Source organism: Pantherophis guttatus, chromosome 7, assembly GCF_059756535.1.
Source record: "Pantherophis guttatus breed Tessera chromosome 7, ASM5975653v1, whole genome shotgun sequence".
Taxonomy (NCBI): Eukaryota; Metazoa; Chordata; class Lepidosauria; order Squamata; family Colubridae; genus Pantherophis; species Pantherophis guttatus.
In genome coordinates, this window is record NC_142069.1 from 54,492,364 (window position 1) to 54,511,180 (window position 18,817).

At 37.8% G+C, this 18,817-nt stretch overlaps 1 protein-coding gene across 2 annotated transcripts in view; it reads left to right on the top strand.

The window, feature by feature from the left end:
• SCAF11 (SR-related CTD associated factor 11) overlaps positions 1 to 18,817 on the top strand; it is a 73,516-nt gene that overhangs the window by 19,438 nt on the left and 35,261 nt on the right. For both annotated transcript variants that reach the window (XM_034402816.3, XM_060694700.2), the window contains 6 exons: positions 584 to 648; positions 2,164 to 2,210; positions 10,337 to 10,443; positions 11,483 to 11,569; positions 12,271 to 12,362; positions 15,741 to 18,530. In XM_034402816.3, coding sequence (XP_034258707.1) covers positions 584 to 648; positions 2,164 to 2,210; positions 10,337 to 10,443; positions 11,483 to 11,569; positions 12,271 to 12,362; positions 15,741 to 18,530 — 3,188 coding nt within the window. The remainder of the gene's footprint in view (positions 1 to 583; positions 649 to 2,163; positions 2,211 to 10,336; positions 10,444 to 11,482; positions 11,570 to 12,270; positions 12,363 to 15,740; positions 18,531 to 18,817) is intronic.

Here is an 18,817-nt window from a genome sequence, read left to right on the forward strand (position 1 = left end):
GGGCCATGTACAATCTGAGTTAGTTCCATGGCCGTCATGGAGGTCATGAACTCCCGCACCAACTCAGATGTCTCACTAGTCGACGGCAGGTTGAAATCTCCCACAACCAAAAGGTTGGGTAGTTCCACTGCCAATTCGGCTAAGACATCTAGTAGTGCGGGCAGAGCTGAGGCCACGCAGCTGGGGGAGAGGTACGTGATCAACAGCCCTGACTGAACTCCAGGGTCCCATTTCAAAAGAAGGGATTCACACCCGCCTATCTGAGGAACGGTGACCTCCCTAGGACTGAGACTTTCCTTAATAATTACCGCCACTCCTCCGCCCCTCCCCTGGAGTCGCAGCTGGTGAAGTATCCGGAAACCTGGGGGACATAAATCCATGAGAGGGACACCACCCTCCGGTCCCAGCCAGGTCTCAGTGATACAAGCCAGGTCTGCGTTATTCTGGATTGTAGTTTTGTTAAGATATCTTAAGATTTTTTTAAAAGATGCTCAGATTCATTATTACAAACATAACATCAATAATATACACAAACATAAAATTAACTTAATTATAAGTAATCTTTGGTATGTTTTTTTCCCAGAAAACAGGAAAATGCTGGCATAAGTTTTTTACCAGTAATCTATAAAAGCTGGAATCCAAAATACAGTAAGTGAGTCATTTTGGTCAACTTCTTGGCCTTCTTTTGACATTTTCACAAACCATGTGTTATTTGTTCTTTGGATATATTTGCTATTCTAACTAATTAACTATCTTGGGCAGTTAAACTGTTCTGAGGAATGCTTTGAGTATATTTGTTTTTCTGCCAAATTCACTACCTTAAAGTTTCTAAAAGTCTTCCTATATTAGCCTGTTAAAGCAAAAAGTTAACAGAAATTGTAAGTAATTATGTTATAGCTTAATTTTTTATGAGTTATAGTTTAGTACATATCTTGAGCAAATTTCCCCAAAGCACAAAAATCTTTGCAAAATCAAAATCCTTTGTTCACATAAGTCTGTTCATACTCATATTTTAAGGTTGTTTTTGCATATATGGATGTGTTTCTACTTCAGTTAACAGATCTAAGTGCAGACAGACATATCAGGCAAAATCTGTACTTCATAAATTGCATGAAGTCCAGTTTTGTGATTCAAAAAGCCTATTTGGTTTTTAAAATACTATCAATATACTCTTGTAACCTATTTCCTGCATTTTAAAATTCAAGGAACAGGAATTTTTTTGTTTCAATAGAGTGGTCCAGTTGGGAAGCGGATCAGATATTTCTCTAATGATAAATTTTAAATGAATGGCCAAATACGTACCATGGCATCATTTAAATCCATGTTTAATTCCATTAAAATTAATTTGAACTTTTATAATTCAGCTATGCTTTGTAGCCTTAAAAAAATCAAAGTATGGAAGACAATATAAATATATATAATTATTGTATAGAGGCTATATGATTATGAATAATACATAAGATTCAGATAAAGGTTTTCGTAATTTGATATTTGGGAAAAAATTTCTCTCATAATTTGACATCGGGGGTCATTCAATTAAGTTTAATAGTTTGAAGTTATAAAAAAAATGACTCTTCCTCACATTCCATAGTTCATGTAATTACACCAACAATGTTGATTTTAAAAGAAATGGAAACCATATATGTCAAATATCTAGATAGCTAGCATTCATAATAATAACATTTCTAGTATTGGGAGAAGTATCCTCTTAATATCAATTGCTGGGAAACTTGGATGTGCCTGTTGTACATATGGACTTGCCATAGATATCTGTCATGGCAATGTGGAAACAAGTTGTTGGATTAAGTTAGTTTTATATGGTATCCAGCAGAATTCTTATTTTGGTTTTAAATGCTATGGCATTTAATGCTGTGTGATGAGGACATGAAAGTTTCCCTTGCAGAAAACTTTCCTTGCAATTGCTGCATTACTGAATTGCAGCTTGCTTATTGACTTAACTAAGAGGTTAAGAAAGAAATATATATTTTACGTGTCATTCTAGATAACTTTTTCCCTGCTTTTCCCCCCCTGCATTTTAAGTTCTTTCAGTAGTTAAATACTTGCAATAGAATTTCTTTAAAATTAATTAGGATTGACAATTACATTTGCCATAGGTCTTAAAAGATCAAGTTGAATATTTTCTTTTTTGTTTTAAATATAAAGATCCTGCAAACAAGGAAGAAGTTACAAATTCAGTGAAGAAAAATAAGGTTTGTTCATATTGTATATTTAAAATAATGAAGATTTCAAATTATTTCATTTTAAAAATCTTCACTTTTAATATGTTCCTAGATAAATTTTTCGTCTCCTTCATATGTTTGAACTATTGCATTTTCTGTTTTGTTGACATTTAAACTAATCATTGTGAAGTTAACTTATGGTACTTTTGAAAGAATTTAGAAATCTTAAGTTTGAAAAATGTACTGTTTTATAATATTAATTAGATCTAACTAAAGCACAAGTGTCAAACTTGCTGTGTCACATTGCTGTCATTTGACCTTTTGCGACGTTTTCCCATTTGTGGAGATGGGGTGGGCATGGCCTGTTCTTGACGCATCCGGCCCGTGGGCCGCCAGTTTGACACCCCTGAACTAAAGGATATACCATATTTTTCGGAGTATAAGACACACTTTTCCTCCCTAAAAGTGGGTGAAAATTTCAGTGCGTCTTATAGACCAAATACAGGAGTGTATTTGGCCTCCCGGACCCTCTGTGTGTCGTGTTTTCGCCCTCCCCGGCCCCCAGAAGCACTCTGCAGTGCTCCTCACATCCTGTTTTCACCAAAAAACGGGCCTGTTTTCACAAAAAATGGGGTCATTTTTGGACTCCCAAACCCTTTCCATGTCGCGTTTTCACCCTCCCCAGCCCCCAGAATCACTCTGCAGTGCTCCATATGTCCCGTTTTCACCAAAAACGGGTCAGTTTTTGGCCTGCAAACTGCTTCTGGGGGCCGGAGAAATCAGGACACGTGGAGGCCAAAAACTATTTTTTTTCTTGTTTTCCTCCTCTAAATCTAGGTGTATTTTATAGTCCGGTGCGTCTTATAGTCCGAAAAATACAGTAATATAAGTAAAATTGGGCAATTGAAATAAATACATCTATGATTTGTTTTAAACACTAATTTATAATATATTTGTTTTGGATTACTGTTTTTATAAAGTCATGTCATTTTTAAGCATGGTAAAATTAAATATGTTAAACATTTTCAATTTCTTAAACTGCTATTTAAAATAGCACACATTACAAGAAAGTCTCGTTGAAATCTCATTAAAACGAAAAGTATACCTACATAAAACAGCTTGTAAATTGTTTTAAATAAATACAAATGCCTACATGCTAACTGATTTGTCATAATTTAAACTATTGAATGGCTTATTTAAAAAAGTACAGTTCTTGAAAAGAAAAGTGGATTTATTTAATATGACATTTAATTTACCTCATCCAGTTTTACTCACCACACTATAAAAAAGATATTGAGACTCTAAAAAAAGTGCAGAGAAGAACAACCAAGATGATTAGGGGACTGGAGGCTAAAACATACAATGAACAGTTGCAAGTACTCGGCATGGCTAGTCTAGTGAAGAGAAGGACCAGGGGAGATAAGATAGCAGTGTTCCAATATTTGAGGGGCTGCCACATAGAAGAGGGGGTCAAGCTATTTTCCAAAGCACCCGGAGGCCAGACAAGGAATAATGAATAGAAACTGATCAAGGAGAGACTCTACCTAGAAATAAGGAGAAATTTTCTGACAGTGAGAACCATCAACCAATGGAACAGCTTGCCTTCCGAAGTTGTGGAAGCTTCATCACTGGAAACTTTCAAGAAGAGACTGGACAGCCATCTGTCAGAAATGGTGTAGGGTCTCCTGCTTGGATGGGGTGTTGGACTAGAAGACCTATAAAATCCCTTTCAACTCTGTTAAACTACAGTATACACTATTACATTCATCTCCCTAATGTTTTTATCAGTATGCAGTATAAGAGCCGAGGTGGTGCAGTGGTTAGTGCAGTACTGCAGGCTACTTCAGCTGACTGCTAGCTGCAGTTTGGCAGTTCAAATCTCACCAGCTCAAGGTTGACTCAGCCTTCCATTCTTCTGACGGTTAAATTAGGAGCCAGATTGTTGGGGGCAATATGCTGACTCTGTAAAACCGCTTAGAGAGGGCTGTAAAAGCACTAAGTGCTATTGCTATGCAGATGATACTCAAGTTAGACATCTCTATCTCAGACTAAATGAAGGATATATTATAGTGGAATTCATGATCAAAATCAATCTAAGCAAGACAGAGTGGCTTTACATTTAGAATCCTATTCAGGGATTATTTCATCTTTGATACTCAATGGGATGGTGTTGCCCCATGGAGAGGTAATCTGCAATCTAGGAATCATCTTTGGGTCACGTTTCCTGCTAGAAAGCAGTGGCCAGCAGGAACTTTGGCCAGGTTAAATTAGGTTGGTGCACCAACTGTAATATTTTGTGGAACAAGAAACACTAAAAGTGATTACACATGTCCTTCATACCTTCCTTATGGATTTCTGTAATTTGCTTGATATCAGCAAGCCCTTGGAGACAACTCAGAAGCTTCAAATGCTGCAAAGAGCATAGTCCGTATACTTACTGAAAATACTTCTAGATAATTCCATTGCTGCAGGAAATGCATTGATACCAACATGTTTCTGATTGAACTTCAAGGTGCTTGTTATCACTTAACAAAACTTTCTATGGCTCAGTGCCTAGATGTCACTGAAACACCCTTCTCTCTATTGATTCTGTTTGCTTAATTTGAGACATAAAGTTAGCTGTTTTGGAAGGCTGTTGAAATTTGAGTGCTGTAGAACTGGTGCTGATAATGTCTAACTGGCAGTTCAACAACCAATGTCATGTACCATTCTGTCATTAAAAAACTATTATTTGATAATATTGCAGTTTTATGCATAGTCAGAAGTAAATCCCATAAGTTCAATGAAATCTTTTTCTTTGGTAACTTGAGATGTAGATGAACATATATCACAGAAGATCAGGATAATTCTGATATACAGTTTGACAGTGATGAGGAAAGAAATGAAATCTACAAAAATCAAGTTAAAACAGTATCTTTAATTTACAGTCTATGCCATTCAGCAAAGTCCATGCTATTCTACCTTGAGAGGGCTTTTTGATTAGTGAAAGAGGGGTAGTTAAATCCAAATCATATCTTTAGCTTGTGTGTAGTCATTGTGTAGCTTTCAGGCCACAGCATCTTGCTGATAATGTTAATACTCTATAAAATTAATAATTAAACAAATCATTAGATCTATGCAGATGCTTAGTAACAAAGAGATAAATAATATTTCAGAAATATAACTCAAATTCTAAAATATTCAGAACTTTAAGAGAAGATTGAACTAACATTCATGAAATGACACACACACACACACACACACACACACACACGTGTAACCAAGACTTAAAGTAACTGGAGAATTCAAACTATCATGGGGTTTTAGTACATTTAAAATATCTACAGTATCTGTGATCACTAATATTCATCATCGGTGTTTGTTTTTTTAAAAAAACACATTCTAATTGAAATGGCCTAACTATAACGTATATTTCAGCTTCTTTGATTTCCAAGTAGCGCTTTCAGACCAAATGTATAGGATAGGGTGCATACTTTTGTGTGCAAAATGTGAGCTCTCTCATGCAGGTTGTTGTTCTTGTTGTTGCTGTTAGTTGTGAAGTTGTGTCCAACACATTGCAACCCCATGGACAACATTCCTCCAGGCCTTCCTGTCCTCTACCCTCCTCTGGAGTCCATTTTAGCTCACTCCTACTGCTTCAGTGATTTCCTCCAGCCACCTCATTCTCTGTCGTCTCCTTCTTTTGCCCTCAATCTTTCCCAGCATTAGGCTTTTCTCCAGTGAGTCCTTCCTTCTCATTGGGTGGCCAAAATATTTGAGTTTTCAGGATCTGGCCTTCTAAAGAGCAGTCACGATTGATCTCCTCTGGGACTGACCAGTTTGATCGCCTTGCAGTCCAAGGGACTCACAGGAGTCTTCTCCAGCACCATAGTTCAAAGGCCTCCATTCTTGGCGCTCAGCCTTTCTTATGGTTCAACTTTCACAACCATTCATTGCAAGTGGGAAAACCATAGCCTTGACTATACACACTTTTGTTGGCAGGGTGATGTCTCTGCTTTTTAGAATGCTGTCTAGATTTGCCATAGCTTTCCTCCCCAGGAGCAAGCGTCTTTTAATTTCTTGGCTGTAGTCCCCATCTGCGGTGATCTTGGAGCCCAGGAAAATAAAATCTGTCACTACCTGCATTTCTTCCCCATCTATTTGCCAGGAATAGAGAGGGCTGGATGCCATGATCTTAGTTTTCTTAATATTGAGTTTCAAGCCAACTTTTGCATTCTCCTCCACCCTCATCAAGAGGCTCTTTAGTTCCCCTTCACTTTCTGCTATTAGAGTGGTATCATCTGCATATCTGAGGTTGTTGATATTTCTCCCGGCAATCTTAATTCCAACTTTTGATTCATCTAGCCCCACTTTTCTCATGATGTGCTCTGCATATAATTTAAATAGGCAGGGCGACAGTATACAGCCTTGCCGGACTCCTTTCCCAATTTTGAACCAATCATTGGTTCCGTGTCCAGTTCTCACTGTTGCTTCTTGACCTGCATATAGGTTTCTCAAGAGACAAATAGGATGGTCTGGTACTCCCATCTCTTTAAGAACTTGCCACAATTTGTTATGGTCCACACAATCAAAGGCTTTAGCGTAGTCAAGGAAGCAGAAGTAGATGTTTTTCTGGAACTCCCTAGCTTTTTTCATGATCCAGTGTATGGTGGCAATTTGATCTCTAGTTCCTCTGCCTCTTCGAAATCCTGCCTGTACTTCTGGTAGTTTTCGATGCACATACTGTTGGAGCCTAACTTGTAGGATTTTAAGCATAATCTTACTAGCATGTGAGATGAGTGCAATGGTGCAATTGTTTGAACATTCTTTGGCATTGCCTTTGGAATTGGAATGTAAACTGACCTTTTCCAATCCTGTGGCCACTGTTGAGCTTTCCAAATTTGCTGGCAAATTGAGTGTAGCACTTTCAGTGCATCGTCTTTTAAGATTTTGAATAGCTCAGCTGGAATACTGTCTGCTCCACTAGCTTTGTTATTGTTCAGATTTCCTAAGGCCCATTTGACTTTACATTCTAGGATGTCTGGCTCGAGGTCAGTGGCCACCCCATCGTGGTTATCAAGGATGTTAAGCTCGTTCTTGTATAGTTCTGCTGTGTAATTTTGCCACTTCTTAATCTCTTCTGCCTCTGTTAGGTCCCTGCCATTTTGGTCCTTTATCATGCCCATCTTTGCATGAAACGTTCCCTTCATATCTCCAATTTTCTTGAAGAGATCTTTGATCGTCCCTATTCTATTGTTTTCTTCTATTTCTTTGCACTGTTCATTTAAGAAGGCATTCTTATTTCTTCTAGCTATTCTCTGGAATTCTGCATTCAACTGGGTGTATCTTTCTCTTTCTCCCTTGCCTTTTGCTTTCCTTGTTTCCTCAGCTATTTGCAAAGCTTCCTCAGACAGCCATTTTACTTTTTTGTGTTTCTTTTTCTTTGGGATGGTTTTAGTTGCTACCTCTTGTACAATGTTGCGAACCTCTGTCCATAGCTCTTCAGGCACTCTGTCTATCAGATCTAATTCCTTGAATCTATTTGTCACCTCTACTGTATATTCATCAGGGATATAATTTAGTTCATACCTGAGTGACCTATTGCTTTTCCCTACTTTCTTCAATTTAAGTCTAAATTTTGCAATGAGAACCTCATGATCTGAGCCACAGTCAACTCCTAGTCTTGTTTTTACTGACTGTGTAGAGCTTCTCCATCTTTGGCTGCAGAGCACATAGTCTGTGTTGACCGTCTAGTGATGTCCATGTGTAGAGACGTCTCTTGGGTTGTTGGAAAAGAGTGTTTCCTATGACCATCGTATTATCTTGACAGAATTCTATCAGCCTGTGCCTTGCTTCATTTTGTACTGCAAGGCCAAACTTGCCTGTTATTCAGGTTATCTTTTGGCTTCCTACTTTAGCATTCCAATCCCACATGATGATAAGGACATCATTTTTTGGTGTTAATTCTAGAAGGTGCTGTAGGGCTTCATAGAACCAGTAAATTTCATTCTCTTCAGCACCAGTGGTTGGGGCAGAGACCTGGATTACTGTGATATTGAATGGTTTGCCTTGGATTCGAACTGAGATCATTCTGTCATTTTGGGGATTATATTCCAGTATTGCTTTTCCTACTCTTTTACTGATTATGAAGGCTACTCCATTTCTTCTGAGGGATTCTTGCCCGCAGTAGTATACCTGATGGTCATCTGAATTAAATTCACCCATTCCTGTCCATTTTAGTTCATTGATTCCTAAAATGTCGATGTTCAGTCGTCTCGTGTTTGACCACGTCCAGCTTGCCTTGATTCATGGATCTTACATTCCAGGTTCCTATGGAGAATAGATCTTTACAGCATCGGACTTTCCTTTGACCACCAGATGCATCCACAGCTGAGCGTCCTTTCTGCTTTGGCCCAGTCGTTTCACTCTTTCTGGCGCTACTAGTACTAGCCCTCTGCTCTTTCCCAGTAGCATATTGGACACCTTCTGACCTGAGGGGCTCATCTTCCGGCATCATATCTTTTTTCCTTTTGGTACTGTCCATGGGGTTTTCATGGCAAAGATAGTGGAGTGGGTTGCCATTTCCTTCTCCAGTGGGTCATGTTTTGTCAGAACTCTCTGCTATGACCTGGGTGGTCTTGGGTGGCCCTGCACTGCATAGCTCATAGCTTCATTGAGCTATGTAAGCCCCTTTGCCATGACAAGGCAGTAATCCATGAAGGGGCTCATGCAGGTAGAGTCTAGTAAAATAAGATTCAGAGTATGTTGGAAATTGTCTATATATGGAGAAGTATAGTGGCTGGATGGTTTTGTACTCCTATTTAACATCTGCATGAAGCCAATGACCATCCATTATCCCAAGTATGGATGTCATCAGTATGCAAACAATATCCAAGTTTATATCTGACCCTGTCTGAAAAAGTGATATTGTCAATGTTATCAAAGTGCCAAGGCACTTTTTTTTAAAAAAATTGATTTATATGTCGCCCTTCTCCGGAGACTCGGCGGCTTACAATGTGCTAAGCAATAGCCTTCATCCTTTTGTATATTTATACAAAGTCAGCTTATTGCTCCCACAACTGGGTCCTCAATTTACGTACCTTAGAAAGGATGGAAGGCTGAGTCAACCTCTACTTTGACAGTAGAAATGAAGAGATTGAGTGTTTTGGGTTGAAAAGCCAGATCTGATTCCAGAGAAATATGGTATTTTAATTTGAATGGGATCATAGTGCCCTGAAAAGAACTAGGGAAGTTTGTTGGATTTGCAACTAGGGAATTTGCAACTAGGGAACTAGGGAATTTTCTTGGATTTGCAACTCTTGCTCGAGTGATTGTAGCAGCTGTGGCCAAGAGTTACATTACTCACTGTAACTCAAATCTTGGCCACTTCTTTATTGGACTGTGATAAGAGAAGAGCATTCAGAAGCTACATGTGATCCAAACTGATAGTTCAGATAGTTAAAGAGAACTTTGAGGCACCCATAAAACATCTCTACTACAAGAACTGCATTAGTTACCAACCTGGTTCTGGGTTCAAATTAAGGGTTTAGTTGTCATTTTTAATACCTTTTGGAGTCAGGACCCACATCACCTTCTGAATATCTGACTGCCCAACATGATCTGATAGGACAGTTTCTCTTCATGTTACTTGAATTGCCATCCGTAAGGGGATACAGAAGTATGCCTTTTCAGTTACTGTTCCTTTCCTTTGATGTTTGAATAACCTCCTTCCTGGTTTTTGGTTATTCTATTAAGCCTTGAGATGAGGTTATTGCAACTTTTCCTCTGCATGATGCATTGTTATTTGGGTTTGATAGTTCAGTTTCTGGTTTTTATCTATGGTGAATTTGGATTTATGATTTTTAATTCAATTATTGATTATATTGTTGATTATTTATTTAGAATAGAATAGAATAACAGAGTTACAAGGGACCTTGGAGGTCTTCTAGTCCAACCCCGGTTTGTGCTTGTTTTTAACCAAAGATGCATGTTTAGGAAATTGTGTACTATTCAGATTGGTTTGATTACAGCAATTTTATAAACAAATACATTTCCATGAGTACAATATAAAGCAAATGCTTTTCCATTTCAAGTTGGAAAGATTTGTGTGTATGCATGTTAGATTTTGAGGGAAGAAAACTATGGTGGATGTCCAATATAAATACTTTATTTTATAGCCTAGAAGACAGACCTGCTTGAACAGATTCTTCAAAAGTAATTGGTGTGATAGATTTTCTTCTAATAGTAGTTTCTCTGATGTATCTACTAATTATCAAAGTGAAAGGTCAGTATGAATCTATTTTTAATCCAGAATTTTGTAATATTGTAAATACTAGTATAGTTCTCTTTGCTTTTGGGAGAAATTGTGTTATTAGCTTTCATCCCAAGCTGCCATATGTTATCGTAGAGAGGTAACTAGAAAACAAATATTTAAAAAATATGATTTCTGGAATTCTTTCCAACCCTTAATAATAGCTCTTCTTTGGATCATGAGAACAGAAGGAAGGGAGTTTAGTTAGAAACATTCCAGATTACTGCCCAATTCCATTAGGAAAATGTGTTTGGTTTCTGTCCCCACTTCCCCGCCCCACACACAGTTTCTAACCTGGCTTATTTTCGGGTTCAGTTTTTCTTTTGCCAAACAGCTTCTCCCTGTCTCCCTGTCAAATTTGTTCTGTTCTGTTTTTAGATAATTATCTTGCTTGCTGTCTAACATTCTATTGGATTAGAAAAATAAACTTGGTATATGGACTTTAATATTACATGATTTGGGTGCTTGGCAATATTGTGCACATTTATGACAGATGTCGCATTTTCAGGTGACTGATCACCACTTGCAACCTTCACAGATAACTTTCATCAATTAAAGTCAGTGGGGAAACCAGTAGGAAGTCACAGGTTATGGTCGCATGATATTGTGCTTAAGACCACAGATGATTCATTTAATAGCTGCAGAAAAACCAACATTGAGTGACAAGTTAGGTGCAGTCACATGTTTTACTTAACAACCACATTGTTTAGCAATGGAGTTGCCAGCCCAGATGTGTTTGTTAAGTAAGGACTCTCCTGTAAATGTAGGCTTGTGAAACCATAATGGGATTTTAGTAGGCAGAACCTGTCAGTAAGAAGCTATAAGATATAAAAAGGAAAAAGTCATTGCATAATCTCGCTTAGGGGTAATAGCCAATTTTGGGCTATTTAGGGCCAGTTGCCAAGAGTTGATATGTGGTATTAAAATGTACATTAAAATGAAGTGTCTGTAATTATTTTAAATTATTTGAATTATAATTTGAATTATTTTCAAATGTTTCCATTTATTCCAGTATAGAGATCAGCAAAATTGACACAATTATCAGACACAAGAGAAGAGAATTGGAGCTGTCTTGTTCTGTATTAGCAAGAGTGGCAAGGTAAAATAGATGCCTGGTTAGAAACTTGTTATTAAAAAATGTTTGAGTTAGTAATTAATCTATACCATCTGTTACCAATATCTTAAATCGAGTAATATTTAGGTTTCCTCCATTTTTAACGGGGTGCTTTCGGAAATATTTGGCTTTGATTAAGTATGATTCATTCCCACCCAAAAAACCAGTCATGGTTAAAATTAATTAGGATTAATTTCAAAAGAAACAAACTTTTTTAATTTCAAAAGAAGCAAGAATCTTTCATATATGTATTTTTCCCATATACGTACAAACCATTTTTGTTCTTTTTCATTTTTCTTTTCATCCTCTGTGAATGAGGTCTGTGTTGTTTTGTTTTATTTTTGGTTTATAACCAGCAAATTAAATCAATAACTCAGAACCAAAGCAAGAGGAAATTACATGAATTAAATTCCATTTACACAATGCTTTGTTTTTAGGGACATTTCATAAATTCAATGTTAAGATATTTTGAAGATTAGATGATGATTGCTAAAGATTGCATAATTTATCAGACTATAAAATATTGGGGTTTCTTAATTTGCGGAAAGTGTTTCCCAAATCTTATGTGTTTTACAGTTGCCAAAGTATTTGAAACCAGTAAAGAATTTGACTACATAGCAAAGCTTTAAAAAAATGTGTTCATGTAATGCTTGTTTTTTGGTGGATTCATTTTTTTTTTTTTACAGAATTCCTTCCATATCTTCTGAAGCAGAAATAGCACCTTGTCTTGTACTGGAAACAGTTTTTTCAATAAGTACTTCACCTTTGGAAAACTTTGGTAAATTATTTTTGTAAGTTTTATTTAGTTTATATAAAACATTGTAAAAATTAAATCACCTTCATCTAATAGCTGTGCTGCTATTATAATTATTATGAAAATATTTCAGCAGTGTATTATAATGGTATAAAAATATCTTCTTATTTTGCATGTGTGTGAACATTTTAATATGAAAAACTGAGTAAGTCTTTATTAAAATGAAAAGTTGAGATGAAGATAGAACAGAATGTGCAGCTTTGGGTCTAGAGCCCATTTTAACAACATTCTACTTTTTAAGAATAAAACAATTTGCAACTATGCCATACATTTGGCACAACATTAGTAGAGATAAATGTGAAATGTGTTTGAATATTAGTAGCTTGGGTTGGAAGTTAGGCTGTTGGTTTGAGCTCCAAGCTTAACAATTTAGTTGCAAACATTTCGTCACCATTTGAGAAGACATCGTCAGTGCATTTTGAATTGTGCTTGTCTGTGTGCTTGTCAGAACACAGGTCTTTAAATACCTTTTTGTGAGATGCAAATTAGTCTGAATGTTGTTTGTTCAGATAATTCTGAGTCATGGTCTGATTTCAGACTGCGTCAGTAAACAGACACATTGACATCGACCCAATCTACCAAACGCTGAGAATGAAAGAATTGCATCAACCACAATCTCGAAGGTAGCATTTAAAACAAACAAACAGACACCTCACTACGCAGCAACAAAATTATAACCCATTGGATCACAAGAACCACGTCTCAGTAACAACAGCCAGCCAGCCACTCAAACTATCAAACAAGCCAAAACCAGACCATGATTTAGAAGCACCCAGATAACAAGTCTAATCTTAATCTGCATCACACAGACAGTACTTAACTACAGCCCAGCAACAAAAGCCAGTCAATCAAACAGTCTGAAATCAGACCATGACTCAGAAATATCCGAACAAACAACATTCAGACTAATTTGCATTTCATAAAAAGGTATTTGAAAACCTGTGTTCTGACAGACGAGCACAATTCAAAACGCACTGGCGATGTCTCCTTGAATGGTGACAAAACATTTGCAACTAAATTGCCAAGCTCAGAGCTCCAACTAACAGCCTAGAGATAAATGTGTTTTCACATATTTGAGATTCTTTCCATGGGATTTGAGAATAAATGGCTGCACGAAAGAAGCAGCTTTTGAAATTGGAGTTGAAAACATCAGTATTACAAATGATTGGAATGAAGTTCCACCTTGAGGATAAAAGGAGAAATGGATAGATTCTTGAGTGAATTGAATACAACATATTTGGAGAATCATATAATTCCTGGAAGCAAGTTGTGAGTTTTTGTTGTTCTCAGATATTAGGAATGCTCCTGACAAGAGTCCAAGACTTCGTCATAAATGTGCAAAGTGCTTGGTATTAGCTGCTCAGATAGCTTTATAGTAAACCAGTACAAATCTTCTATATACAGGTAGTCCTTAAATTACAAATAATGTAATGGAGCCTGCCCATTCCAATCGTAACCTGAGGATTCGTGGGAGTTAATCTTGTACCTTGAATGCAATCACTCCTTCCTTTCACCTATGCATTCGCTAACCGAATGTGAGGCTCGCTAAGTGCACATGAGGTATCTCGGGGTGGGAAGGCCATGGGGGGGGGGACTAGTGATGGAACAGTCCACCTGCTTCAGATCATCCAAGGCCTCCCCCTAACCACTGAAATCCCTCGGGCTCCCCACAATTGCCCCCCCCCAAACTGTCATGTCAGATCACTTACCTTGTAAAGATCTGTCTCCTCTCCAGTATCTCTGTTTCTTTGCCTGGGTATGGTGAGAACAGGGAGAACATGACAAGCACACCCTGCTCAGCTTCTCTGATCACCAAAACTTCCTACCACTTCTGGAGCAGCGGGCAGCCTCAGTGAGTCTCCTCCAAAGGCTTCCAGGCTCCGTATGGAAAACCGTTCGCCCGAAGTGTGGCTTTGAGGCAGTGAACTCACATTGCTCCAACCTCCTCATTAAAGTGCAACTACTTTTCCCGCTGAAGACTGGAAACTTCTGGGTGCCCTGATCCCGCAGGACGTCAGGCACTCATTCGCTGCAAAAGCGAATGGGTGCCTGAACTTGTGTGAGACCATATACTCCAGAAGTTTCCAGTCTTCGTCTGGGAGAAAAGTGTTTGAGTGAATTGCTCTGTTTCCAACTGCCCTAGGGTCACTCAAACAGTTGTCGCCCTGATGGAGACTGCCAAGCTTCGTCTGCATGGAAATAGGGCGCTTGAAATTGGAGTGAAAAGCTCCATTTTCAACCTGTTTCCAATTTGCTCTGTTTCCAACCTGCCGAGGGCTGCTCAAACACTTGTTGCCCTGACAGAGACTGGAAACTTTTTCTGCAAGGAAATGAGGTGCTTGAAAATGGAGCTTCTCTTCAGCAGAGGCCTTGAGGAAAGGCCTTTCTTGGTGAAAATGGAGCTCAGAGCAATGTATGCTCCCACTGGGTTCTCTGTTCTCAGCAGCAAAGGCTTTTTGCAAAGATGGCAAAAGGTTTTGCCAATGGAGGGAAAGCTTCGACGTTTTAGGCCTTCCCTCCATTTGCAAAGCCTTTTGCTGCAGCTCTCATCCAGACCTTGTTTACAGAGAACAGAGACCTAAAGTACCATGAGATCACGTGAGATCAATAGTGTGAGTTCTCACACTACTGATCTAGTGTGATATTGCGGTACTTTAGGCCTCCATTCTTTACATACACACCAAAGGCCAAGAAAGTGAAGGCTCTCTAGATCTTCATAAGGTGAGTATCCAGGCCTCTGCAGTTGTTCGTAAGAGCAAACAACTCTCGTGGTGCTGCAATATTTATAGTTTCGGGACTTGTTCATAAATGCTAGGGGGTGCTTATCGTGTAACATCAAACGTTTGCTAACAGAACACTCGTAATTCATTGATCACCTGTATTTACATTTGTGATTTATACTGTGGTCGTGAGTTAGAATGCAGTATTGCAGATCAATTCTGCTGACTGCCAGCAGTTCAATCCTGACCAGCTCAAGGTTGACTCAGCCATCTTTACGAGGTCAGTAAAATGAGGACCCAGATTGTTGGAGGCAATATGCTGACTTTGTAAACAGCTCAGAGAGAGCTATAAAGCAGTATGGAACTGAATATAAGTCTAAGTGCTATAAGAGAGGAGTTCAAAGGATAGGAGTTAACATCAGCTGAAGTGATGTTTAGTGACTTTGTTGACTGTACGTTAAACTGTAATATAACTTTTCTGGTGGGAAAAAGACTACAAAATAACCAATTTACAGCAATGATAAAATAATTTAATCTGTTCTCACTGAATAATTTGTTAGTATTTCTAAAATAATAATTGTTTTTACTGTGTCACAACAAAGTGTTTTTATTTAAATATTAGGATCTTCTAAATCAGGACATGTTGTTACATGTGTCCATGAAGGAGAAGAAAAAAAACAGACTTCCAATACTACTGGCACAAGAGGAACAAAAAGGAAGGTTTCAGATACTACTCCCAGAAGACGATCTACCCGAAATATTAAAACAGAAACTTCATATCAGTGTCAGAGTTCACCAAAATCCAGCAACACTGGATATGAGACCGGTGGTGGTGGTAGCTCATTTGTTTCTTTTACAGAATTGGAGAAATTAACCTCCAAACAGAAAGCTAAAAGAAATGTTAAACAGCAAGAACCTTTGGCTAAAAAGAAACTAAGAAGTTCTGGGAGTTATGGAAAAGCATCTAGTAATATAGATTTTGATGAACCTGATGATACAGAGATAACCTTGCTATTAGACAAAGGCAATTTAGCAGACAGTGAAAATAGCACCTCTGACCTTACTCATAAAAATGATGTTGACACTGAATCTTCTAATGGCTTAGAAAACTCTCTAGCATATAAGAAGGAATGCTGCTATGAAGGGCAAGATACGTTGGATATCTTAGAAACTGGTTCCTATGTTCAAGATCCTCCACTTGCCTTAGAAAAAGCTGCTGGTTCTTGTGTTGAGGATCTTCCTTTGCTCCCTCTAGAGGGAAACACTGAAAAATGTGAAGAGAAAGTTGACACTGAAACTGAAAACAAGTTATATTATAAAAATACTGCTGAGCAAGATCAGGATTTAAATATTTCTGGGAAACAATTATGTGATGATAATATTACATTTACTCATCAGTCTCCAGAACTAGGTATCCCCACCATTGAATTGCCAGCAAAATTGGATCCTCTGATAGTAACACATCAAATAGTAGAAAATCCTGGGAAAGAATTAGGGAGAACAGAATGCATGTTAATAGTAGATGATATTTCAGCTGTTTCTAGACATGAGTTGCTAGGAGGAACAGAATCTGTTCCAGTAGCAGATAATTTATTGGCTGGTACTAGAAATGAGTTCCAGGAAAAACTGGAATCTGAAGCATTAGCAAATAAACTAGTGTCTTGTCATAGAAATGAATTAAGAAAACCAGAATCTTCAGCAATAGATGGAATATTGGAGAAACCCATAACTGAATTTGCAGAAGAAATAGTCAAGGAGCCGCTAGATAATATCTCAAGTGAAGTACCATTGTATTCTTTAGGTATGCAAGATGTTGAAATTGAAAAAAAAGAATCAAATGTATATATAACTAATGAATATCTAAATAATAATGACTTAATAAATGTTTCCTCAGAAAATAAACTTAATCTGTCTTTTGAAAATGATAAAGCAGAAACTGAAACTAATACATCACCCAAGATATGTACTGAAAGTATTAAACACTTTAACAAAGATGACAGTGAGATAGTATCTATAGAATACGACTCATTTAATAGTAATCAGAATGCATCTCAGCTTGACCAACTATTAGCAAATGACAATGTAGAGCAGAAAGCAAATTTCTTACAAAATGATAGTAAACATTCTGTATCATTTTCAAATTCCGGTAAGAAAGAAGCAAAAGAAAGTTTCACAGATAAAAAGACACGAACCCGAAGATCACGATTTCATTCTCCATCAACCACTTGGTCCCCATCCAAGCAAGAGGGGAAAAGATCTCAATCTCCATCCCCCAACAGGGAAATTGTGGGGGAAGATAGAATCTCTCGATCTCCCAAAAGGGATATTTCCAAAGAAAGTCAGAGATTTTTATCCAAATCTCCTAAAAGAAATCCTGTAACATCTCCGTCCAGTTCTCCCAGAACAGATAGCCTGAAAGAAGAGAAACAGTCACTGCTGAGTTCTCCCAGAAAAGATCATTTAAGAGAACAAAGGGATTCTCCAACCATCTCTCCAAAAAAGGATTATATCAAAGATGGAGTAAGATCTTCTCGGACACAAGCTAAGGAATCGCCTCCATGGCACAAATGTAGGTCTCCCAATAGGGACAGAGCTAATGATAAAAATGAATTTAAAAGAGATAATGAAAGAGGGAGAAGTAGGAGGAGATGGTCACAGTCGCGATCAAGATCTCGATCCAGGTCCAGATCTAGGCCAAGAAGTAAAGGGCCTTCATTCCCTAGAAATGAGAGGGATGGCTATTCACCACCTCGATGGAAGGAACGATGGACAAATGATAATTGGAGAAGTCCCAGAGGAAGTGATAGATACAAAAGAAATGAACAGCAGAAACAAACAGAGTGTATGAAAAGTGAAAGAGATAGTGTAAATAAAGATGCAGATATGCAGAGTTCTACCAATCAGTACAGAAAGGATTATCCAGACTGGGTGATGGAAAGAATAAATTCAGTTCCAGAAACACGGAATAGAGAAAGAGAGAATTTTAATAATCAGCAACGGGAAGAAAATAGGCACAATGATTCAGGGGCTTTGTGGAGTGGAAATTATGGCTCAAGTTGGAATTCAAATCGTGGCAGAGGCAATCGTGGCAGAGGCAGCTGTGGTAGAGGTGGTTTCACATATGGAGAGCAGGCTGAAAGTCGCTGGCAAAATAGGAAAGCCCACTCAAGTAATGCAAATAGTTCTGGTAATGAAACTTCTAGATTTCCAGAACATCATCCATTTAAACGTAAAGCAGAACAAGATTTCACTTTTGATACACCTGCTGATAGATCTGGGTGGACATCTGCATCAAGCTGGGCTGTAAGAAAGACTTTACCAGCTGATGTACAGAATTATTATTCAAGAAGAGGTAAAAATTCTTCAAGCCCACAGTCTATATGGACAAAAGAAGAAGTAGCATCTGAGCAAGGTAATCATTTCTCCTATGCCTCTTAACTCCTAGGTGGAAATCCACATGTAGCCCCCAAGTCCCATTTTTACAAACACTTATTTGTAAACAGTATGCAAATATACACTGTGTGCACAATTATTAGGCAAGTTGTATTTTGGAGGATTAATTTTATTATTGAACAACTATATTTTCTTAGCCAATCCAAAATGTTAATAAACCTCAAACCTAAATAATTAAGAAAATAAAAGTGAGGTTTTGGCTTTCTTAGGAGAATATCTATCTATGCATAATTATTGGGCAACTAT